Source organism: Eulemur rufifrons, chromosome 6, assembly GCF_041146395.1.
Source record: "Eulemur rufifrons isolate Redbay chromosome 6, OSU_ERuf_1, whole genome shotgun sequence".
NCBI lineage: Eukaryota > Metazoa > Chordata > Mammalia > Primates > Lemuridae > Eulemur > Eulemur rufifrons.
This window is the reverse complement of record NC_090988.1, coordinates 25,580,713-25,606,970: the sequence shown is the minus strand read 5'-3', so window position 1 is coordinate 25,606,970 and position 26,258 is coordinate 25,580,713. Positions and strand designations below refer to the sequence as shown.

Genomic DNA, 26,258 nt, shown 5'->3' with positions numbered 1-26,258 from the left:
TTTATGGAATTCCAGGTGGAGTAGACAGCTTAATATATAAGAAAGAAAAGAGTTTGAGTGTAATAACAGATCTAGAATCTTCAGCAAATAGATGTCAGTTGAAGTCACTGGACTGGAGGAGATTCTGATCCTACACATGATCCTTGATAAAGAGAACTAAGGATGGACTCATAAGGAATGCTAGCATTGAAAAGGTTGAGTCAGAAAAGAATTGAGAAGTAATCAACATCATGGAAACTCAGAAGTGGAATATCTTGGAAGCCAAGGGAGGAAAAATTTTGTGGAAGAAGTAGTGCTCAGTAATATCTAATACAGAAAGGGTTGACAGGATGAATGATGACAATAGGCCTTTGAGTTTAACTGTTAATCAATCTTAGAGGCCTACAAAGTACCCTTTAGATAGAATGGAGGAAGCCAGATTATAGAAAGGCAAGGATTGAATGGAAGTTAAGGATGCGTAGATTAAGTTATGTGGAATGGTTCTGCACGAAGGTTAGAAGGGAAGGGAAAGATGGGAGAGATTTGTTGCAGAGATGAGAGACACACCCTTGGTCCTTGCTTTTAGAAGATAGGAGAAGCGTAAACATGTTAGATACTGAAGAACATGTAGGAGAGAAACAAGATGATTGAAGTAGCAAGAGAAATCATAAAGTATGTGAGGGTCTAGTAGCATTGGCTTTAGATTGGAGGCATGTTAGCTTTTCTGCTGAGAAGGAAAGGATGGTGTTAATAGGAAAGGCTAAAGCTGGGGGGAAGGAATCTGTAGGAAATTATATTTGCTATTCTGTTTTCTCTGTGAGGTAGAAAAGCATGCTCATCTGCTAAGAATGGTAGGGATTCGCTGGGCGTGGTAGCTCAAGCCTGTAATCCCAGCCCTTTGGGAGGCTGAGACGAGAGGATCAAGTGAGGCCAAGGAGTTTAAGACTAGCCTGGGCAATGTAGTGTGACCCTGTCTCAACAAAAAAATTTTAAAGAAATTAGCCAGGCATGCTGGCATGCAGGTGTCCTAGCTACTTGGGAGGCTGAAGCCGGAGGATTGTTTGAGCCTAGGAGTTTGTGGTTACAGTGAGCTATGATAATGCCACTGCACTCCAGCCTGCATGACAGAGCAAGACTCCTTCTCAAAACTGAATAAATAAATAGAAATAAAAATTTAAAAATGGTAAAAGAATTAGAGTTACGGTGATTGGCCTTAAAAGAACAATAAATTCTAAAACAGTTACCATGGAAATGAGATGACCCAACTGAAAGGATAAATAAAAAAAGATTTGCCAAGCCATTTAAGGGGCACTTTCCTAAGGTGACAATTCTAAATTTGTAGTGGAGCCAGTAATGTCATCATGTGATTTTCCAGTAGTCCTCAACATCCTTGGTGTGGTGGAGAGATAGGGAGACAAGGAGATTTGAAGTACTGATGAGAGTAATCAACTTTAGAGTCTATACTCGTGGCTGAGTAAGGAAGAAAGAGAGGCTAATTGACTAGAAATCTCAATTGAATTCAAAGACTGCTTATTAAGAATAAAGGAGTTAGAAGGAAAAGAGGTTCTGATTAAAATGTAGAATTTAAGATGTCTCAGAAGGTATGGTTTAGAAGGTTACAAGTTCTGGAGTGTAACTCATATAAGTAGTTTGCTAAGATAGAATAAAATTGAATCCATTAGAACAGAGAGGTCAAGAATATTATATGGTTTTCCCCAGAATGAATTGCAGAGTTGGGACAGAGAAAGATTATGAGCTAGGTCCATGTCAACATTCAATGAGTTTGAGATTAAGTCTTAGAGGTTAGGATATAATATAAATAGTAGATGGGAGGGGTTGTTAGAGCCAGAAGATGGGGATCTCAATAGAGGAGTGAGATTTTACACGAGAATGAAAGGGCAACTGTCTGGAAGATGCAAGATAGAGGTAGTATTATACCAACCTGTGTCTAAGTCATGCTAAAAGCATTTATAAATTGGAGTACTGTTCTGCATTATACACTAAAGCTCAACATGTGCTTATCCTATGGCCCAGCAATTCCACTCCAACAGAATGCACACATATGTATAAGAATGTTCATAGTAGTACTGTTCATAATGGCCCATAACTGGAAACAGCCCAAACCTCTTCACAGGTAGAATTTATGAACAAATTGAGGTGTTCATATTCTCGTTGTATGTGCAATGATATTGAATGAACAATACTTACACACAACATGGAAGACCCTTACAAATATTATATAATGCTAAGTGAAAGAATCCAGATACAAAAGAGTATATACTATATAATTCCATTTACATAAAATTCAAAAACTGATAAAATTAGTGGTGTTAGAAGTCAGAGTAGTGGTAACCCTTTGAAGAGGTGGTGAGTGACTGGTAGGGGATGAAGAGGGCTCCTGGAGTGCTGGTAGAGTTCTGTTAACATGGATTTGTTTACTTTGTAAAATCTCAGTGAGCCACATACTTGGATGACTTTGATGATTTGTATGCTATTTTGTGTCTATATCTTTGGTTATCTGTTGTTGCATAACAAACCACTCCAAAATTTAGTAGCTTAAAACCATAGTTTATTATTGTTTCCTGTAGTCTGTAGGTTAACTGGGCTCACCTGGGCAGTTCTCACTTAGGATCCCTCATGCAGTTGCAGGAAATGGAGTCATTTTAAGACTCAACTGGGCCCGAGTCCAGGATGGCTTCACTTTCATGTCTGGTGCTTCAGTGCTCCTCCATGTGGCCTCCCTGTCCAGCATAGTATCCTGGACTTACACAGCATCTCAGGACTCCAAGAGGAAGGAAGTGAAAGTTAAGGGCTAGACTAGCAACTGGCACAGTGTTACTTTTATCACATTCTGTTAGTCATAGAATCATCATAGGGCCCATCTGGATTCTCCCCTATTGCTGGAACTCCAATAACCATATGTTAGACCTTCCCACTGTATCATTTATGCTGTTCCCTGTGTGTCTATATTTTCCAACCTTTTTTTTTTTCCTCTCTAGCCCACCCCTTGGTGTTAGTGGAGACTATCTGAGGAGCCTGGGCTTCCAATGCTACACAGCTAGAGCAGGAGGTCCTTTCCCTCTCAGGTGTCAGTGGAGGCCAATTGGGGAACCTGGTCTTCTACCCCCACCTAGTAGTAACAAGCTAGTGACTTTCAAGGGAAGCAAAAGCAGAAGTCTAAGTAAGATCCAGCATCTCATAATACTTAAAAAGTCTGGGTTTCAGTTGAAAATCATTGATCATAACAAGAATGAAGAAAATCTCAACTTTAAAGAAAAATGACACTTTATAGGCACCAACACTGAGATGACAAAAGATGTTAGAATTATCTAACAAAGATTTTAAAGCAGCCATCATAAAAATGCTTAAAGGTGCAACAACAAACATGGAAACAAATGAAAATATAATTAAGTGTCAAGATAGAAATAATCTCAGCATAGAAATAGAAGATATAAAGGAGACCAGATGGAAATTTTAGAACAGTAAATGGAAATACAGTAATTGAAATAAAAAATTTCAATAGTAGAATGAGAGGACAGAAAAAAGAATCAGTGAACATGAAAACGGAACAGTAGAATCTGAAAAACAGAGAAGAAAATTATGAGAAAATCTTAAGCACCCAGGGCTAGACAAAGAGTTCTGTACTTAATACCAAATGTGCAATCCTTAAGAACTCTCAAAACTTAATAGAAAAAAAAATCCAGTTATAAAATGAGCAAAATGCACGAAGAGACATTTCACCAAAGAAGATATTCAGATAGCAAATAAGCACACCAAAAGATATTCACCTGTACTACAAATTGTATAGCACTTTTATTCATAATAGCCAAAAACTGAAAACAATCCACATGTCCCTTAATGGACAAATGCTTAAACAAACTATGTTAACATCCATACCACGGAATACTACTTAGCAATAAAAAGAACAAAATTATTGATATATATAACAGTTGGATGAATCTCCAGAGAATTATGCTGAGTGAATAAAGCTATTCCCAAAAGGTCACATACTATATCATTCCATTTCCATTTATATACCATACTTGAAATAAGAAAATTATAAAAATAGTGAACAGATTAGTGGTTGCTAGAAAAACAGGGGGTGGGAGGGTGATAGGCCATGGGAGGGAAATAAGTGCAATTATAAAAGGGCAGCATGAGAGGATTGTTGTGAAGGAAATGTTAAATATCTTGACTGTATCATTGTAAGTATCCTAGTTGTGATATTGTGCTATAGTTTTGCAAGATATAATCTTTGAAGGAAAATGGGTAAAAGGTATGTGAGATGATCTTTCTGTATTATTTCTTACAACTGCAAATGAATATATAATTATCTCAAAATTAAAAGTTTCAGTTAAAAAATGTTTAAAAATAATATATATATATCATCTACATTTTAGAAACCACCAGTCATTACTTCATTTTAAAAAATCATCCTTTAATCTAGATTTCTCTACATCATGAAGTGTTTTGGATTTGAGGTAGATCTCATGGATAATAGTGGAGATGGAGAAGGCAGGCAGAGCCTAGAAACAGAATAAACTACTACTGTGTGTTCTAGTATTAATAGAATATAGGGGCACATTATTTGTTGCCTTTGCAAAGTTTACATGTCAGCTGGAAAGAAAGTAAATTAGCTGTCAAACCTAATAGCCTGGCTGGGTGTGGTGGCTCATGCCTGTAATCCTAGCACTCTGGGAAGTCGAGGCAGGTGGATCATTTGAGCTCAGGAGTTCGAGACCAGCCTGAGCAAGAGCAAGACCCTGTCTCTACTAAAAAATAGAAAGAAATTGGCTGGACAACTAAAAATGCATATAGAAAAAATTAGCCGGGCATGGTAGCACATGCTTGTAGTCCCAGCTACTCGGGATGCTGAGGCAGGAGGATTGCTTGAACCCAGGAGTTTGAGGTTGCTGTGAGCTAGGCTGATGCCACGGCACTCTAGCCTGGGCAACAGAGTGAGACTCTGTCTCAAAAAAAAAAGAAAAACAACCCTAACAACCTCATTGTATTTTTTACTTTAGGTGTTGCTTTTGAGCAGGGTAAAATCCTTCCTACTCCTGAAACAGTTCCTTTTAGACTTACCAGGGATATCGTGGATGGCATGGGTATTACTGGTGTTGAAGGTGTCTTCAGAAGGTAAGTGATACAAGGTAAGGGAGGGGAACAATTTTTTGTATAAAAATTATCAGGAGTATAGATTTATATAGATTATAGAATTCAGTGCTAGAATTACATCCCAGTGCTTTACCAGTACTAAGGAAAAGACCCTGAGTAAAAGCAATAATAGTTTTCCCTTCCTTCCAGCCACCTGGGACCTAACCCAATATAATATACATACTGTCTAACCTCTTCTGGAAGCAGCCCACCTGGACCTTTAACACCTCTGTCCTAGCTAACTCCTTTTTAATGATCAGAACTATTATTGGGTGCTCATTGTTGGGAATATAGCAGAGACTATTATCTTTTTGTCTTAAAAAAGCTTATATTCTGTTACAACTTCCTACTAAGAAAGCTTTGCAGTTCCTTGTAGTTTTCCCGGCATAAGTCTATGTACTCAACTTTTATTGGGGCAAATTCCAAAGTAAACTACAATTGCCATAATAATCAAAAACCTGAAAGAAAGAAATCTTTTATAGTACTATAGTGTTATTCTTATAAACGCTAAGCTTATGAAATATTCACATATATATTTGTATTCATTTTAAACATCTATTGAAAGCCCACTCTGCCAAGTATTCTGTTCTTTGAGATTTAAATTTTGAAATTATTAACAAGAGCAGCCTCAGCATACTACACGTGAGTGGATATAGATAAAGATACATTGAAACTTTGGTGTGTAACAAAATCCATATTTTGAATGTGTTTGACTGTGTAGATGCTGTGAAAAAACCCTGGAAGTTATGAGAAACTCTCAGGAAACTCTGTTAACCATTGTAGAGGTAAAGTATATTATAAGTAAATGTTTATTTCTTTACAAGACAGTGTATCTTGTTGGGAAGTTACCGATTAAGAGAGCGTGGCTTCATTTTAATGTAATGGGATGATGTTGGTCAGCAGGAGGGAGGAGATTGCACACTAAGCCTTTTCACACATTAGAAAATATTGGTTTATAAATTTCTCTAGTCCCCTCAAGTTACTTGGAATATTATAACATTGTAAGTAGTTTCCAGTCTTTAATACATAAATCAACACTTGATGTCTTAAACCTCCTCTATGGTATTACTATTTTACGAATGGTTTCCGTTACAGTTTAAGAGAAATCAGTTACTTATATCCCTTTTTTCCCTGACCAGATTCAGAACTAATTAGGCAAACAGATGGAGATCAGCGTGTCAGCATTGTTACTGGAGGAACATGGCTTAGGAGCGAGGGCCAAACTGGTTTGCTGCTGGTGCTCCCTCAGTGCATCTCTGTTGTCTTAACTCTGGGACAGCTCACCTGAGTCAGGGTTGGGGCCTGCAGATCATACACACTTTAATCGGGATCACTGCCTCATGTTGATCGTGGGCGGAAAGGGAAGGAAGTCAAACATATTTCCAGTGCTTATGCTGTTAGTTCTACCCAAGTGAGAATTATGTTCTATGGCAGTCATTCACCAGCGTGGTAAGAGTATGTGGGATAACAATTCAGTAGTGTTTCCTCCACAGGGAAATGTGGCAAATAGAGAACAGAATAGGCATGCCTCCCTTCCATTCTTCAGCTTTTTGTTCCTTTCACCTGATGATGTTGGACCTGGCGGCACATTAGTATTATTTGGACTGCTTTTTGAAAATATTGATGCTGACCAAATTCAAACCAAATTTCTAGGGATGGGGCAGGAATATTTATATTTTTTTAAAGCTCTTCTCTGGTGCAGCCAGGGTTGAAAACACTGTCTTAATTCATTGGCATTAACTGTTAAGCCTATGGCCAATAAGGGTGGGGCTTTATCCCTTGGAAGATGAAATTAACAGTCTGTCAGGGTGGTCCTGTGTCCACCTTTATGAACCAAGGTGTTTTTGTAGATCTCCTTTGGACTGCTGATAGTAATGCAGATTTTGCTACAAAATGGGGTGCTGAAATAGGTCCCAATAGTATGTTGATAAAATTAAATTCAAGACCGCCGTTCCCAAGGCTGAAAATACATTCCCTCTCCTTTTTCTCATTGCAAATTATGTTCATGCATGTTGTCATTCATTATGGTTTGCCATTGGTTCTGCAGTAAGAATAAATGATAATATGGATGCTTCAATAATGTAGAAATGAAACTCTAAAATGATATTTTGAGTTTTGCATTTAGGACAAAAACAAATCTAAACTTTTCAAATTGATTTAAGGTCCAAAGCAGTTTAACACATTCCTCAGTATTTTACTTTGCTTAATCTCAGTCAAAAGGGCTTTTTATGCTGCAGTAGATTTGGGAGTTTCGTTAGTAGCTGTATTCTTAACACTCACCAGAAGAGAGTAGTTCCTTTGGGGCCTCAGAAATTTTGTTAGTTGAATGCCAAATTGCCTATGTACCTCATTCTTTAAAGGGTGATAGGAGATCCAGTTAGAGAAGTGACAGTGTCAGATCATCTTTCGACTCCTGCACCATTGTAAGGACTTTGGATTTACTCTGAATGAAGGTTTTAAGTCTGAGAAATGATTTGTATCTCCACTTACAATAGCTATGTCACTTCTGAACACACCCTCTGTAGCTTTGTGTATTTTACACTGATCTACCTGATCCTCCCTTTGTCAATTTGTCCAAATTTCCTGAAATCATTTGGTATGGTTGTCTCTATTTTTCAGAGTAATTTGCCAAGTGATCTTACTGTGGACTTTCTATCTTTAGCTTATGCAGGGTGCTTCTCAATAGTGTCCTCAGTCCCAATCCCCTGGGATCTCATTTCTCTCCTCTCTTCAATTCATTTCTTTTCCTCTGTTAGATTTCATTGAGTCACAGTGATCTTTTCTGATCAAGTAACAATTTGAACATCTCCCCATTTTTGGTTGTCACAATTCGGGGAGGAGGATGAGTGTACATTGGCATCTACTGGGTAGAGGCTAGGGATGCTGCTAAATATTCTGCAATGCACAAGATAGCCCCCACAACAAAGAAGGATCCAGCCCAAAAATGTTGAGATTGAGAAACCTTGCTTAATCAGTCTGTATTCCTTTATTGCTTTCAACCACTTCTGTTTTGATAGTAAAACTGTAGCGTATTTTTTTAATTACTCCAATTCCTCCTTGACTCTAGTATTTACAGTTATGATATCTGACAGAAGCCCCTGGTTTTGAAATAATTTGTATTGTTTCTCTACTTCAACCTAGGAAAACCATATAGTCTCTTTATAATAGAGGCCTCCATTCCTTTTCATTGGTCCATTAATAAAATATACTTCCCTTTTGTGGGTGAAACTGGTTTGGATCTCTGAAATCTAAGGCCATGCCAGTGCCCAACTTGAAGTCATATAGGAACCCTTGAACTTATAAACAAGCCACATGTAATCCAAGTCAGTGCCTCCACAGTTTTTAGTGGCCTTGATGGACACTCAAAACAGCATTTAGAAACAAAGATTTTGGTACTGCTGATGGAGTGTACTGGAATTAAACATGCTAAAGGTATTTTATAGTCCCAGCCTGCACATGTGTTGAAAAACACTTTACTGTATAAAGGTAGTTCCAACCTTGTAATACTGGAACATCCTGTAGAATCATTCTTCTCTGTAATTAAGTTTTCACTTACTACTAAGACTTACATGATAAGCATGCCTTTTTGTTTGTCTGTCTGTTTGTTTGTTTGTTTGTTTAAGTTCTGTGCTTGTAAATACCAGGACAGTTAGCTGTTCTGAACTCTCAACATCAGAAATCCCTTATGACCTTGCTCTCTAAAGCCACCTGTACTGGCCATGTCAGTTATTTTGATATCCAAATTCTACTTACATACATCTCAAGATCCTAAACACAGCATCAGACCTTGACTTTTGAGCATGTTTCAATAAATTGTACCCTATTTTCTCACCCACATTTGGAACTGGTTGAGAGATAGAGAGGGAGCCATAGGAGTAAGGGAGAGATAAGAATGTCAGGTTTATTACTGATGAAACTATCAGAGAACATGGCTCAGGAGAGAGGTCCAAATGGACTTGCTAGTATTCTCCAGCTCCTACAGCCTAATCTATACCTTGGGATGGGACAGCCCACCTGAGGAAGAACTGGGACCTACAAAGCAAATGCCCTAACCTAGTACTGCACTGGTCAAGAGTAGAGAGAGGAGGGAAGAAATTAACTAATGCTCATCTCCTTTTAATAGATTAGTTTCACCCAGTCAGGAAACATGAGTCAAGGGATGTCACCCTCTAACCATGGAGGAAGAATGAATTCAGGGTGGGGATGAGAACCTCAAAGCATTATGCTAGGATAGTTTCCTCTACAAGGAAGCATGAAGCATGTATTTAATATGATAAGTTTGCTTCCCCTCCCCTACCCTATCAACTACATGTGACTGGCCTCTGTTATTTTTATAATACAGGTTCTACTGTTTCTAAATACGTGATCAAAATGTACATTGTTCTATTTATACATACGTTCTCTCTATTTAGGTCCTCTTGTATGATCCGCTCTTTGACTGGACCATGAATCCTTTGAAAGCTTTGTATTTACAGCAGAGGCCCGAAGATGAAACTGAGCTCCACTCCACTCTGAATGCAGATGACCAAGAGTGCAAAAGAAACCTTAGGTGAGCAGTGTTTTAGGAAGGACCTATTGTCAGTTGTTCAGATTTTCTTATTTCCAAGGCCCTTTAAACTGTTCACCTCATTGAAACCTTTGTGCTTTTGTCATTAGTGATATTGACCAGAGTTTCAACAAAGTAGCTGAACGTGTCTTGATGAGACTGCAAGAGAAACTGAAAGGAGTGGAAGAAGGCACTGTGCTCAGTGTGGGTGGACAGGTGAATTTGCTCATACAGCAGGCCATGGACCCCAAAAATCTCAGCAGACTCTTCCCAGGATGGAAAGCTTGGGTGTGATCTTCAGCATATGAATTACCTTAAATTCAACCTTTCGAAATTTTACTTCAGCCTTCATTTTTAACCCACCCATGAACTTTGAATAGGGATTAATATTTAACTAAGTGAACAACTGTGAGGTTTTTTTCTAATTGATTTTTAATACTTGATTTAATCACTACCCAAAATGCTTTGATAGTTTCAAGGAACATCTCTGCTCTCACTCTTTAGAAATAATTGTTTTGTTGGAGGGGAAGGGTTTAGGTATCTAGTGTAGTACATGTAGCTGGAAATGGAACAATTTTCTGTCCCTCATGCTGTCATCACAAGAGATAAACATCAGATAAAAGAGTACTTCAAAGTAAAATGACTGATACATGTGTTAGTATAATCTCTCCTCCATCCTTAGGAAAATGTTCATCCCTGCTACAGAGATTAAGAAATGGGTGGTTGAACTTTCCCCTTATTTGTAGCTTGAAGATTATATAAACACTTTTTTATGCATAGTTGGCATGTCTTTTTCCTGCCAGTGGCAAGTACTTGCTCATATCTGATCTCCTTACCTTGCCCTCCCCCAAAACCAATCTGCAGAACTTTTTGGACTATAAATTTTTTGGTTTGATTTCTGGAGAACTGTTCTGAAAGTTATTTTGCATTTCAAATTACAAACTTATCTTGATGTATCTTTTTCTTAAAAGCTACCTACATGAATATTTGGTATAAGTATAGTTTTATTGCTGTCATAAATCAAAGGAATGCAATAAATTTAGAATATCTTTAAGAAAGCCTTGAAATCTTCCTGGATGGAATTAGAAATTATCAGCTAGATGATAGTATAGTGAAATGAATTCATAGCTAATTCTTGCTAGTTGATGCATCCAAAGAGCTTTGCATAACATCATTAATCCGCTCTTTAGTTTTGAATGATGTGCCATAGGGCTCCTGTTCTATTCAAATGTTCTTATCAATGGCTTCAAAAAATTTGCCAAATTTGCATGCAGATAACAAACCTAGGAGAAATAGCTGATTCACAGATGACAGAATTAAGATTATAAAAGATTTTGACATGCTGGAATTTTGTCTGGAAATGACTAAGATATAAAATTACCGGGAACAAATGCTTATAACGTCCTTCCAACAAAACCTTGCAAGATTAGTGATGTTATCCCAATTTACAACTGGAGAAAGCAGTTTAGAGAAATAAGGTAACTTGTCTAAGGCTAGAAGATAGTAAATTGTAGGTACAAGTACAAGTGCAATATGGACAATCTCTAATTCGAAAAGATTTCAAGTGAAAAGAATCTGAGGTTCACCAGTTAGTTGTTCACAAGGTCAGTGAAAACCAAATAGAGAAGCTGCTAGAAAAGCTAATATACTGTAGACTGCTTTGATCAGTCATGTCCAGACTAAGGGATATAATAGTCTTCCCTCCATGCTCTGTGCTGATCATACCCTCCCCAAAGTAGTATATACTTAAAATGTATGCACTTAGAAATGCTAAAAATTTAAATATAGTCTAAAGCAAATAAAAGCAAAGAGGAAAAACTTTGGACATCTTAAAGATTAGAATAAACTGGTCTTTTAAAAAGTAGAAAGCCACTATACTGGTTTTGAAATGTAGAGATGCATGCCATTTCAAGTATTTTAATTGTACTTTAATGAATTTATATATTTTGTGTAGATTTATTTTAATACTATTGAATGTATTTCTTTACTACACTGTTACCTGAATTTATTACAAAATGTTTTTGAATAAATAACTCTAAAAGAAAATATTTACTGAAATTTATTCACTGTATGCCAGGCATGGGGCTAGTTCCTAAGGAGATAGCAGTGAGCAAGGCAGGCATATTGTGTCTGTATAGAGCTCCCACTCTGGGGAGGACAGGCAGCTGATCATGTAGTCTGAACTGGGGAACCTACTGCACAGACCAGTCTGATATGCTGTATCTCTATCTAAATATTCTAGTAGTTTCTCTTAATTACTTCCTGACAAAAAGGCAAATGAATGTTGGGCCTAGAAAGTGATCTGGTTGACATTTCTAAAGTCTAAAAGATCTGTGCTGGAATATGGTAAGCACAAAGATCCTAATATCCTAAATGTGAAGTTTGCTTTCCATCTATTTGTCATTTTTTTAATTAAATAAATTCAGTCCTCTTCAGAGTTTGAGGTTCTTTTGTCTAGTTTTTGACACAATGAATTTTGGATAAATACAACGGACACAGAATTTTCACAAAGATTATGATGATTTATAATTTGATAAGTAAGGTGAAGATCCCCTGTAATAGAAATTATCCACTGAAAAATCCCTTGCTTTGCCTTTAAAGTATAGCATACATAGTTTTATGTGTAGCAACATATGAAAATATATACTTTCATACTGTTTGGTTCAAAAGCAGTGGTTCTCAACCAGGAGTGATTTTGCCTCTTCACTTGATATTTTCAAAATAAAATTTTTCATACTCACATGGCTACAAAATGGCATCATGTCTCATTATTTATTGGTCAGTATGATTTTCTCTTTGACGAATTGCCTTTACATATTCTTTGTCAAACTTTCTACTAGTCCTATGTGGGTTACATAACATCTTTGCTAACATCTTTTCCCATTCTGTGGCTTGTCTTTTCATTTCCCTAACTGAGGTTTTTTGGTTCGTAGATGTATTTATCACTGTTTTCATTTATGATTAAATCTTTCAGGTAAAGATTTTCCCTTCTACTCCTACACCTTCTTTAATGTCACTCAATTAAGTTTTAGTTTTCCTTACAAAGATCTTGCATAATTTTATTACATTTATTCCTAGGCACTTTTTAAAATGTTCTTATAAACAGTATTTTTTCATAATTTCTTCCTATTACTACTGGTATTTAGAATTAAAATTAGTTTTTGATAATGATTTTTCTATCCAGTAATCTCGGTAAACTCTCTTATTCTTTCTAGAACTGTATCTGGATTCATTTGGATTTTCTCTGTATATAATCATATCATCTGTGAATAATTTCAGATTTCTTTCTTTCTAATTCTTTTATTGTTTGCTTTTTTTTCTTGCCTCATTGTGCTGGCTAAGATCTCTGTGATCATAGTACAGTGATCAACAGAATTGGTAATATTGGACATTCCAGTCAGGACTGCTGTGCCCTAATCTCAAAGGTAGAAGTTTTAGTGCTTCACCATTAAATTTGCTGTCTGCTGCAGGTTTGTTTTTAGTTTTTTCAATGTATATATTTCCCTTATCAGATTAAAGAAGTTCCTTTCTGTCTCTAGACTGCTGTGAGGTTTTATCACAGATGGTGAATTTTAGCAGTTTAACTGCACTTATTGAGAATGATTATTTTCCTTGAATCTGTTAATATGGTGAATTGTACTGTTTGATTTTCTAAGGTTAAATCATCTTGGTACTTCTAGTATAAACCCAGCTTGGTCCATTCTATTGCTTTCTTCTGTCTGCTAAAGTTTTGGTTAGTGTTTCCATGTGGGAATTTCTCCCCAGCATTTCTTGAGGAATTTGTATTTTTCCAAATCTTGAATCCCAAGAAAAAGTAACAAAATCAGGAAAACAGGAAAAAGTATTAAAATTCTCCTATGAGAATTAAAACTTGGCAATCAACATAGACACATTGCTGATTTGAAGGAGTCCACTCACGTAGAACACATGGAACACTGACACATAGTATTGAAGGTTAAGGTATTTCCAAACTAGGACAGAAACATGTGGGAGAGAAATGGTTATGATGTTGCTTGTAGCTCTTGCTGTGGTATAAGTGTGTGTTCACACCTGGTCTAATAATGGTGAGTTATTTGTTTTTTTAATTGTGGTAAAACACATAACAAAATTTACAATCTTAACCATTTTTAAGTGTATAGTTCCATAGTGTTAAAGTATATTTACAGTGCTTTGTAAACAATCTCAGCACTCCTTTTACCTTCCAAAACTGAAATTCTATGTATCCATTCAACAACTCTCCCTTCCTTCCTCTACCCAGCCTCTGGGAATCACTATTCTACTTCCTGTCCCTATGAATTTGACTATTCTAGATATCTCGTACAAGTGGAATCATGCAATATTTGTCTTTTTGTGACTGACTTATTTTATTTAGCATAATGTCCTCAAGGTTCATCCAAGTCATACTATATATCAGAATTTTCTTCCTTTTTTAAGGCTTAATAATATTTCACTGAATGTACATACCACATTTTGTCCACTCATCCATTGCTGGATACTTGGGTTGTCTCCACCATTTAGCTATTGTCACAAATGCTGCTATTTACATGAGTACACAAATACCTCCTCAGAACTTTGCTTTTAGTGCTTTTGAATATATACCCAGAAATGGAATGGCTGGATCATCTGGTCATTCCATGTTTAAGTTTTTAAGGAGCCACCATACTGTATATCATAGTGACTGAACCATTTTACAATTCCACCAACAGTGCATTCCAATTTCTCAATGTCCTCATCAGCACTTGTTATTTTCTGTTTTTTTGACAGTTGTCCTAATGGATGTGGGTAAGTTATTCTTGCAAGTAAAAGCATTGTATATTTTATACAAATCCTATGAGTGGTAATATAAGAAATAACAAGTTTTAGAAGAAAATATGTCTTTCAATTGACAGTTACAAAACCTGATTCTGTGTACTGTCAACCTTTCTAAGAGAGCTTAATGTTAGGTTATTTGCAAACTACCCCAAAATGTTCCCTAATGTAGTGTTTGAATATTTACTATAGACTTAGAATTCCTTGTAAATGCTACTGAACTTAATACTTCTTATTTCTTAAACAATGTTTTTAGATATCCATGGTTACAAGAGTTGCAAGGATTTTAAGAGAGAAAAAGGAAATCAGTCAGCTCGCTGCCAGATTTGTTTTAAATTGGTGCACTGCAAAGTGGCATTGAAAAGTGGACTTCATAGGCATTTCAAACATACTCATAGCATGAAATCAGAAAAAACACTGAAAATAATCCTGATGAGTCAATACCTTCTTTTAAGTAAGAAATAATGCCAATTCTACAAAAACTCTTCTTAATATTAGAAGAACACATTTTATGAGGCCAGCATTACCCTTATATCAAAACCAAAGAATTACAAGAAAACTAAAGACCAATATTCTTCAGGAACATAGATGCAAAATTCCTTACAAAATATTAGCAAATCATTTCTGTGAATAAAACAAATAATACATTAAGACCAAATAGTATTCTTTTAGGAATGCCAGGTTGGCTTAATATTTAAAAATCAATCAGTATAAATGAGGAACAACAAAATATGTCAGTAGATACAGAAAAAAGTTATGACAAAATTCAACATTCATTCATAAAACTCATCAAACTAGGAATAAAGGGAATATCTTCAACTTGATAAAAGACATCTATGAAACCTTAACAGTTCACATCATACTTCACGGTGAAAGACTCCTCTATCCTCTAAGATCAGGAATAAGGCAAGGATGCCATTATTAACCACTTACTTGCATTCCACATTGTCCTGGAGTTCTACACAAGCAATAAGGCAAACAGAAAGCAATAAAAGTTTCAAAAAGAAGTAGAATTTATTTGCACATGACGTAATCATATATGTCACCTAGGTAGAATATCTTAAAGATTGTTTTTTTATTTCAAAATATTAAGGGAGTAAACATGTACCCCGACAGGTGCAGCGGGGAAAGGGATGGAGTTGTTGGGAGTGGGCAGGCCGGTGGGAGAGGCGTGTACTCGGGCCTCGTGCGTGATCCGGGCGGATAAGCTCCTTCGGCCTGACCCACTCTGAGTTGGGGATTGAGACTATCAGTCCGTCGCCTGTGCCCTAATATATATGTATATATAGACGTTTATATGCCCGGCCAGGCGCGCCTCAGGCCCCGTCCTCGGCGAGGAAGGCCGAGGCCCGAGGAGGGCTGCAGGGGGCGGGTCCCGGTGCAGGGAGCCGGGCACCGAAGGGGCGGGCCCGAGGCGGGGCGGGCCGCGGCGCTGACTGGCGGTCGCTGCTGTGATCGCCTCCAGCCGGCGGTGCGGAGCGCAGGCGGAGGTACATGGCCCCGACGGGAGGCGCGCTGCCTGCTCCCGGAGCTGGGCTCCCTGCCTGAGCGCGGCGGCCGCGCCTAGGCCCGCGCGCCCTCGCCCCTCCGGCCGCGGCGCGCGGACATGACCGCGTAGCCTCCTCCTGGGCCGGGATTTGCTTGAAGATTTTCTTCATGGCAGCGATGTCTCCTCAGCAGGAGACTCTGGGAGGACAGCCCGGGCGCTCCTTTTCCCTGACAGGAGTGTCTCGGATCGCGGGAGACACCGGCACCAAGAAGGTGAGGCCTTTGAGCTGGGGCCCCGTGCCCGCCGCCGCCGCCGCAGCCCCCACTCCCGGCGCGCGCCCTCCGCGCTCGCCACAGCAACGCGCGAAGGAACAGCCGGCGGCGTTCGAGGACATTCCCGCATTCTCCCGCCCTTGACCTGCGCGCCGCCGTCTCCCGCGTCGCTCCTGGTACATCCCGAGTACCGGGAGTTATCCCGAGTTCTTCGTATCTTGAGTTTTGTTTTTCTCGGAAAAGACCCCGCAGCCTCCCACCCGGCTTCCATACGCCGCTTGAGCGGCAGCCCGGCTCCTCCCTTCAGGGGGAGCCCGGGCTGGAGTGGGGACCGCTTTTCCCTGGTCCACCCGTGTGCTCAGCCCTCGGGCCCCCCGAGGTGGCCTGGGAGCGACTGCCCCTTGGCGGGGTCAGCTCTGAAGTGGTCAGGGCCGGCGGCGTCTGCCCGGAGCGGCAGCCCGCACTGATGAAGGTAGGCGGCTCGGCTGCGGCGCCCGCGGGCTCAGCCCGCTCACCTGGCCGGAGGTGCGGCTGCTCCGCGGTAATTTTGAGGGTGGTGGCTGGGGTCCCCGCGCCTGGCGCAAAAGTCCCCTCTCTACTCTGGGTCTCGGAGGTGGGGGTCATAGTTACGGGATGCCAACCGTCGTCTCCATGGGAACATGGAGGTTTGGCTATGGCCTAGACCCGGGCTGGGTGGGGGTCGGTGGGCTGTGGTGGAGGGTGGCGAGGGCCGAGACGGAGGGCCCTGGCCCTGCGCTTGTCCTGTGGCCCTGGGGACTCCGGCAAGCTGGAGAGGGGTCGGGGTCGAGGTGTCGGTGTAGGTATGGGGGCGAAGCGTGTTCCATGTCAAAGCTGAGCGGAGGGATGCGGGCAGCAACTTTTAGCTTTCCATCCGGATAAACACAGCCGCGGAGCTGCAGGAGGATTCCGATCATGGCCAGGTTTCTTTGGAAGGGTTCCCTGAACAAGTGCACCTGGGCTGCGAGCTGTTCAGCTCTCTTAGGAATTGATTTTGGTGTTTCCAGCTGTGTCTGCCTACCTCCCAACCCCCCAGCATGAGACATTCCGATATTTGGCCATTTTTTCCCTGTGGTAGTGGTGCCCTTGCAGCTTCTCTGGAAACTAGTTGCGATTAGAGGGATCATCTAGCCCATCCTTAGGAAATATCTCAAGGTGTTGCATTTGTATCATTAGAGACTCAAGGGGTTATGGCAGGCTCCCTGCTTGTCCTGCTTTTTCCTGCCTTTCCTGAATCTTCCCACCAGGATCTTAGGTTGGCTAGAGGGCAGTTGGAGAGAGGTGAGATCCGTGTGCCAGGTGTGGAAGTGTCTGTGAGCTTCCCAGGACCTTGGCTGTGTGGCAGAGCCATCTAGGGGTGTCTGTGAACTCGATGATGTATGGGCTGTGGTGCCGGCTCATCCTTTGATGTATTGAGGCTGCGGTTTGTCCTTGTCGCTTTTCCCCTTCAGAGATGGAGGGAGTGTGTGCTTGTGTCTGTGTGTGTAATCAAGTCTTCCCAATTAAAACATGAATTTATCAGATTAGTGCTGCATTTGGGAAGGTAAATGAATGTTCAGTAATTAACATAGATTTTAAAGCTTTTTAAAAATTTTTTATAGACTTAAGAAATTAGAAAAAAAAATCAAACATTTATTTTCCTGAACAGTTTTATTCCTCTTCTACTGAGGGTAATTAAGCATGCAGGCAAAGGGAGGAAGCATTAAAGAGCAGCTTTATCACTTATGGAGCAGCATTTGCCCAGAAAATGAAGGGCTCCTCTGCTCTTTTCCACATTCTTTTTACTCAGCATAGCCATTGTCCCTAAGATTCTGTCCTTCATTAGGAAACATTAACCAAACTGGTACCTACCTTCCCAAGATTGAGAAAATTACACGTGAAATTGAATGGATGACATATAATAGGTACTCAATAAATGTTAGCACTTGTTTGTAATTTCCTCATATTTTTAATTCATGCTATTGTGTCCCAGTTGTTCAAACCAAAAATCTAGAATTCACTTTCAACTCCTCATTTTCTCACTCTGCAACAACCAATCCATAAGAAAAGCTACTATCACTCAAAACGTTATCTTGAATTTCTCCACTTCATCTCCACTGCTGCCACTGTAGTCCAAGCCAAGCCACCACCATCTCTCACACCTTTGAAGAAACTCCTTGTCTAACACCTTTCTTGCCCTTCTATGACCCAATCTCCAGTTAGCAGCACCAGAATAATCTTTAAAAATGTAAATTGATCATGTTGCTCACCTGCCTAAAATCCTGTATTGGCTTTCCATCCCACTGATAATAAAATTCAGACTCCATTTCTTGGCCCTGTCTACTTCTCCCACCTCAACTACCTTTTCCTCCTTGTTTGTGTATTCTTCAGGCACATGGGTCTTCCTTTTCACACAAGTCCATTTCATTCCTATGGTGAGGCCCTGGCGTTTCCCTCTGCTTCTGCCCCAGATATTTACAGTGTTGACTCTCATATTGTTCAGATCTTAGATCCTCCCAGAGACCTGTCTTGATTACCTAAGTGGAAGTCACTCCTCAGTCATACTTTATGCCTTCTGCTTTATTGTCATCTTAACATTCACCCTTGCCTGATACTTTCTTGTTTACTTGTCATCTATTATCCACATCCTTAACCAGATTGTGAAAACCATGAGAAGAGGGATCTTGGCCAGGTGCGGTGGCTCATGCCTGTAATCCTAACACGCTAGAGTTCGAGGCAGGAGGATCGCTTGAGGTCAGGAACTCAAGACCAGCCTGAGCAAGAGTGAGACCCCATCCCTACTAAAAATAGAAAAAATTAGCCGGCTGTGGTGGCAGGTACTTGTAGTCCCAGCTACTCGGGAGGGTGAGGCAGGAGGATCGCTTGAGCTCAGGGGTTTGAGGTTGCTGTGAGCTGGGTTGCTGCCATGACACTGTAGTCCAGGCAACAGAGTGAGACTCTGTCTCAAAAAAAAAAAAAAGAGAGAGAGAGAATAGGGATCTTGTCAATGTTGTTCCCCAGTACCTAAGTACCTAGAATAGTGTCTGCCACATATTAGGTGTTCCGTGAATATTAGTTGGTTATGTACAACAGTGAACAGCAAAGGCATATTCCCTGTTATCAGAATTTGTGGTTTAGAGCAGAATCAGCAAACTTTTTCTTAAAGGAATAGATCGTAAGTATTTAAGGTTTGGAGACCATTGGTCTCTGTTGCAGCTAGTCAGGTCTGCCTTGGTAGCATGAAAGCAGCCATGGACAATATGTAAATGAATGGACTTAGCTGTGTTGCAATAAAACTTTATGTAGAAAAACAAGTGTGGTAAGTCCCTGTTGTGTAGTTTCCTGATCCCTGGTCTAAAGGAGTGCTGTTGAGTGGAAATTTGTGCAGTGATGGAACGTTTCTTTATCTACAGTGTCCAATTCAGTAGCCGCTAGCTACATGTGGCTGGTACAACTGAAAAACTAATTTTTTTTTTTTTGAGACAGGGTCTCATTCTGTTGTCCGGCATGTTCCATGACTCCTGGCTAATTTTTCTATTTTTTTTTTTTTTTTTTTTTTGTACAGATGAGGTCTCGCTGTGTTGCCCAGGCTGGTCTCAAACTCTTGGCCTCAAATGATCCTCCCACCTGCGCCTACCAAAGTGCTGGGATTACATGGGTGAGCCACTGCACCTGGCCTCCTAAAATTTTTAGCAGCTTCATTGAGGAATAATTGACATATAATAAACTGCACATATTTAAAGTTTATAAATCTACAAGTTTTAACATATGTCTGTGTGTATATATACATACACGCACACACACACACACCTGTGAAACCATCTCTGCAATCAAGGTAATGAACATATTCATTATCCCTCAAAGTTTCTTTATGTCTGTTTCTAATCCATTCATTCTCTCCCTATTCCCAGGCAACCACTGGTCTGTTTTCTGTCACTACAGGTTAATTTGCATCTCGAGAATTTTAACCCGGTGGATATATACAAATGAAAAATAAATGGGAAAAAAAGAATTTTATATAAATGTAATCCCACTTTATATTCTTTTATTGTCTTATATTGTTTCATTCAATATAATTCAATATAATTATTTTGAGATACATCCATGTTTTTGTATGTATCAGCCGTTCATTGCTGAGTAGTATTCCATCATATGGTCAGACCACAGTTTGTTCATCCATTCACCTATTAATGAGCATTTGGATTATTTCCAGTTTTAGGCAATTACAAATTAAGCTGCTGTGAACATTCATATAGAAGTCTTTGCATGGACTTATGCTTTCATTTCTTTTGGGTAAATCCTTAGGTATGGAATGGCTGGGTCATACTTTAGGTATTTATTTAACTTTTTAAGAAACTGTCCAATTCCTTTTTCTAAAGTGATTGTATAATCTTCCTGAAAGTATGTAAGAGTCTGATTGTTCCCATTTTCACCATCACTTATTATCTATCTTTTTAATTATAATCATTCTAGAGGGAATACAATTATGGAAATCAGGCAGTGGACCAGCCTCATTGATTTTTTTTTTTTTATTGGGATCTGGATCCTTGTACTCTCTCTGAAATATATTTATTCTTTTTCTCCCTTCCTTAAACACGTATATTTTTTGGGCCACACATTTTTTAAGAGAAATAAATGTTTTGTTCATAGGCATAACATATGAGGGAATAAAGGTAAATTATTATCAATAGTGTTCTACTTAAGTCTTGTGATTTACTCTTCCCACAAGAAAACAAGATTTGTCTTTGGATAATTATTTGACAATGATTATTTCTTCACCTGATTTAAAATTATATATTTATAGCTGTGTTTCTTATTTTTTTTTCCTATAGTCTATAACAGTAAAGAAGTTACTTCTAACTGTAACAGTAAAGAAGTCAGATACAGCAAAAGAAGTTATCAACATGCTGTTTTCAGTGCTAGGAGTAACTGTAAATTACTCTGCTAGATAACTGTAATTAGAAACAAATTTTGATACTTAAAATTTATGTAAATATCCATTTCATCATAAGACAGCTGATTATTAGAGATACCAGTCATATTTTGTTCCCCAAAATGTAGAAATTAAGGACAATAAAGCTTTAATGCTAGCATGCTAGCTTAATATTTGGGTGCGGTTCTTCTATTCTTAGTTTAAAATCTGTGTGAACTGAAAAGCATAGATTTGGAGATTGGACTATAACTTTGAGTTATAATGTGTATTTTTATTGTGTATACTATAAAGTAAGGGACAATATCTGTATCAAATCTTGAGATGATGACAATGTTAATGATGACGACGATGATGATTTCTATTAACAATTTTAAAATGCTTACTACCTGCCAGACATTGTACAGAGCATATTATATGGATTGTCTCATGTAATCCTTTCATTTATCTATAAGGTCACTACTATGTATTTAGAGTGTTTCAAGTGATCTGAGTAATCTAAAACCAAACTTTTCTACAAAATGTATATTGTCAAACTTAGAATATAGAAAATGTTCATGCACAGAACTGAGGACAAAATTGATAGCATTTCAGGTTTGTTTTTAATGTCCTTTTTTATAAAAGCCAATGAACAAGGTCATCATTAAAAATGAAATATTTAAAATAATTTTTTACATAAAATAATTAAGACTAGGTAGATGATAATTTTTAGGCTTAAAACAGCTCCAAGCTTCATATTACCTCTTACAAAACAATGGGACATGATTGTTCCATGATTTAGCAGCAGTTCTTAATTGAATATTTTAATTTTAATGTGCCTTGCAAACCTCAATTGTAGATTACTAGCTGGCTGTCTTGATAAATTGATTTTGTTTTATTGGTATTATATTAATAGAAGCCTTATTTTGCCCTAATCCCTGGAAGTTGCTGTAGTAATTGATATTAATGGAACATTGACATTGTATGCCTATGCCAGGTGGGAAGGAAGAGTGAGAGTTCACTTAATTACATTCAGTAATAAGTCAGGAATAGAAGGGAACTTATTCTCTAAACTTAAAAAATCTATAGCACAATGGTATTTGAGGATTATAGTAAGAGGATGCAATTAGAATACTAAAGAGCAAAATCTCATTGCAGTCAAGTGTCCAGAGTTTAGTTTTCTAGTTTGTAAATTTCTTTTTGTATCTGTTTCTGTGTTTCTGATCCCCTGCTTCCTTCTGATTATTGCCTGTGAATACCAGACTCAGAGGGCAGCAGTAGGGGGGAAGCATAAATCAAACCAGTACCAATGCTCTTGAGTAACTCTATGTAACTTATAAAAAATAATGAAATGTCTTTTTCAGACAAGACACCATGTGGTAGATAATAGTAATGATAGTGATGCTTGACATACATAGTTTGTTCCTATTATTTAAATAATGTTAGCCAGTAATGTTTACTTATTTGATCCTTTTAATACTTGTGTGGTAGGTAAATATTTTAAGTCATAGATTTGAGGCTGAGTGACAACATAGATTTGCTGAAGATTTATAGGTCTAGTCAAAGGAGAAACTAGAATACTATTAAATATTCTTAGATGCAAACATAGGAACAGTTAATATTATGCAACAAACTGATCTGTGTTCCAAACAAGATATTCTTTAAGGTTTTCCTTTTTTTTTCCTTCCCCAGCCCCTCTTAAAACTACTTTGGTAGGACCACCTGCGTTTTGCAGGTGTCTCCAGCTATAAGCATGTACATGATCATTCAGTCAACAAAAGGATTCGTTAAGCCAAAAGTCCTAGGAGTAAATTGTAGTATATTCCATTTGTAGCACACATGGTCACAGTACCAGTCAGTCTGAAGTCTACATGTATATTTTTCTGTGTAGGGCATGAATCCCTGTGGAATTGTAATGAGCCATCTTTAAGACACCACTCTTGACACTAGGATCAAAGGACCCTACCATCCCTTTCAACTTATAGGAGCTGCACAAAGAGATGCCGTGCCAGTTTATCCTGAAGCCCAGCTGCCTTGCTGCAGCCCAGCAACTGAGAGGTGAGTTGCTTCTTCTTCATAGAGTCTTCTTTCAGCAAAAGTTTTCTTTTCTGAACACAAATCTAGTACAAAGGCAAAGACCCAAACTTCCAGCCAGATGAGATATTTTTTTCTTTAGAATTTGTTAAGTGTTTTGAAAGAAAAGATGGAGTTTTAAAGAAAGTTCTATAAATCAGCAATAGGCATGACTGACTTATAACCAGCAGCTAGTAGCAATACAATCTGTCCCTTCTTTCTTCACCATTCTGTTCCCTTTAACCTTATGCCTTCTGCAGAGTCAAAGGCACCAGGCTATTCTGCACGTGCTTCAATGCCTTCTTTGTACTGCAACACACGCCAACTGTATGTTCCCCCTAAATGGTCACATTATAAAAGGAGGCTGTCAGTGATGGGTGTCAGAAGACTGTGATGCCCTACCTGGATCCTGGTACTGATAAGTGTATGAAGACTAAGATCGTTTCTACAGAGGTCTCTCCTTACCCTACTAATCTAATATGAATTTTCTATGAACATAGCTGTCTTTTACTCACCCCATAATAAAGACTATAGAATGCTAAAAGTGATGTTCAGCATAAGAGCATCATAATTTACCCTAACTTAAATTTAAGATTTAAGCTTTCAGTCTGAAAGTAAGATTGTATGAGAAATAGAAGAAAGTAGATACTGAAAAGTATAAATAGGATAGTAGAAAATTGATGCTGAATTTCTGCAGCTGCTTTTGTCAGTTTGAACCAAGTAGGCTATCCAGTGAATAGTGGCATTGCCCTTTCCACATAAGCAAATTCGGGCCCAAGAAGCAATATGTTTAAAGGGATGGCATGGACCTTGAAAGATCACTGAGGTGATCTGATTTCCTGCCACATGACAGATTGTTGGCATCAACTAAATGCCAGTGAAATTCTGAAATTCTTCACCTCTGTGTTATCCAATTGATGTAGCATTGATGAAAAAGTTACCACACAGTTTTTAAACCCATTGAAGAATAACCTTACTTTAAGAAAAATTTGTATAGCTATCCAAACTTAGAAAAAAACAGACAAATTAAATCAGCACTCATTGTAAAGGTTTTTCTTGCTTTAAGTGTTTTAACACACCAAAATCCTTTGAAACAGAACCTCCACTAATGCTTTTTAAATTGTTTAATTTATAATTTTATTTTCATACTAAACAGTCAAGCACACAACAGTCAATAGAGCTGAAACCTCAACATAGGCCTTCTGTCTTTAAATTTCTGCTCTTGTCCCTTGACCTAACTGCCCCATCATGTGGGCATGTTAGCACTAACTCACTTCAGACACCATTTTACATAGTTATTTTTCTCCTTGTCAATATCCCTACTGCTTCTGTTTCTGCTCTTGATGTTTTAATTTGAAGGCAACATACCACTATGGAGATTGTTTTAAGTATCCCCGTAGCCTCATTGTGATGTAAAAAACATGACCATGTGACTATAAACATGTAATGTACATGTAAAGTCCATACTTTTGTCACCTTTTCCACCCTCTGTGCTCCAGCTCATCCCTAACATAAATCAAAATTAAAAAGGAGACTCCCTTATGAGGAAATCAGCATAAGAACAAGAGTCTCTTCACTCTTTTCCCCTACCCTTGTTCAACTATTAGCCTGGCTTCTTAAAGGGAAAAATGAGTTAATACTTATTTTTTAGCATATATTATAAATAGATAAAATTTGGCCTTATTTACTAAATGCCTCTTGTTATAGTCATAGTCTATCATACTCTGTTTGTGGCCTATTTGAAATCCAGGGCTGGGTACCGTGGCTGACACCCGTAATCCCAACAATTTGGGAGACTGAAGTGGGAGGATCAGTTGAGACCAGGAGTTCAAGACCAGCCTCCTGTATCTACAAAAAAATTTTAACAAAAACAAAATAAAGGCCAGGCGTGGTGGCTCATGCCTGTAATCCTAGTACTCTGGGAGGCCGAGGCAGGCGGATCACTCGAGGTCAGAAGTTCGAGACCAGCCTGAGCAAGAGCGAGACCCCTGTCTCTACTAAAAATAGAAAGCAATTATATGGACAACTAAAAATATATATAGAAAAATTAGCCGGGCATGGTGGCACATGCCTGTAGTCCCAGCTACTTGGGAGGCTGAGGCAGAAGGATCGCTTGAGCCCAGGAGTTTGAGGTTGCTGTGAGCTTGGCTGACGCCATGGCACTCTAGCCTGGGCACCAGAGTGAGACTCTGTCTCAAAAAAAAAAAAAAACACATTAAAAAAAAAAATAAAAATCCACAGAATTCATAAATTCTTAAATTGCTTAATCCTAGGAAGTGGATATTTTGCATGGTCTTCGATGTAGAAAATCATATCTTGTTTCCAGCGTTAACAGGCATAAAAAAGGGAGATAATTTCTATTAGAGTATTGGCTGAGAACAATAGATAATTTCTATTAGAGTGTTGGCTGAGAATAATTAATATTTTATGTTTAAACCACCTGAATAAAATAAGCCACAATTACACAATCAAAACTCTGTATCTCCATTTCTTAGGCTTTCTGTAATTAGCTTTAAGGAAAATACCCCTGTTAACCATCATAACCATAGGTAAGCAGAGTCATCCCCAATTTGTTTTTCAAATTACTGCCTCAGTGTGGAGAAGACATCCTACTAAATAATCTTACACTGAAAACAGTATAGCAATAGGCCACCCTGAGACTTAATCACTGTAACTCGTCCTTGGGTGATTGGTCCCCGTGAGACAGTTCTCGTGTTAATGGGGAGTTCAAGACATAGGTATTGAAAGATAGAATCTCAAGGCCCAACTCATATGTCACTTCTAGGAAATCTTTGTTCCTTTGTTCAGGCAGGTAGAGCACTTTACACATATCTCCAGTGTAACACATTAAAAATTATGTCATGATTATTTGTTTATATGTTTACATGTAGCTTTAGACTATGAGCTTCATAAGACATGGCAACTCACCCAGGGCTTAATCCAGTGTATGGAACAGAACAGAAGTTAAATGAAAGATTGAATGACTTACTTATCCCTAGTATGAAAAAACTTGAGTGGAGTGGAAGA

At 38.6% G+C, this 26,258-nt stretch overlaps 1 protein-coding gene and 1 long non-coding RNA gene across 2 annotated transcripts in view; both read left to right on the top strand.

Moving 5' to 3' along the window:
• ATM (ATM serine/threonine kinase) overlaps positions 1-10,662 on the top strand; it is a 121,630-nt gene extending 110,968 nt beyond the window's left edge. Inside the window, exons 59-62 of the mRNA XM_069468973.1 lie at positions 5,004-5,118; positions 5,858-5,921; positions 9,549-9,685; positions 9,793-10,662. Of these exons, the coding sequence (XP_069325074.1) occupies positions 5,004-5,118; positions 5,858-5,921; positions 9,549-9,685; positions 9,793-9,976 (500 nt within the window). The 3' untranslated portion in view covers positions 9,977-10,662. The remainder of the gene's footprint in view (positions 1-5,003; positions 5,119-5,857; positions 5,922-9,548; positions 9,686-9,792) is intronic.
• A 5,482-nt stretch (positions 10,663-16,144) lies between these two features.
• Positions 16,145-23,229, top strand: LOC138383850 (uncharacterized). Its single transcript, XR_011233663.1, has 3 exons — positions 16,145-16,252; positions 19,815-19,907; positions 23,050-23,229. It is a non-coding gene; the product is annotated as an uncharacterized lncRNA (long non-coding RNA).
• Positions 23,230-26,258: the final 3,029 nt, after the last annotated feature.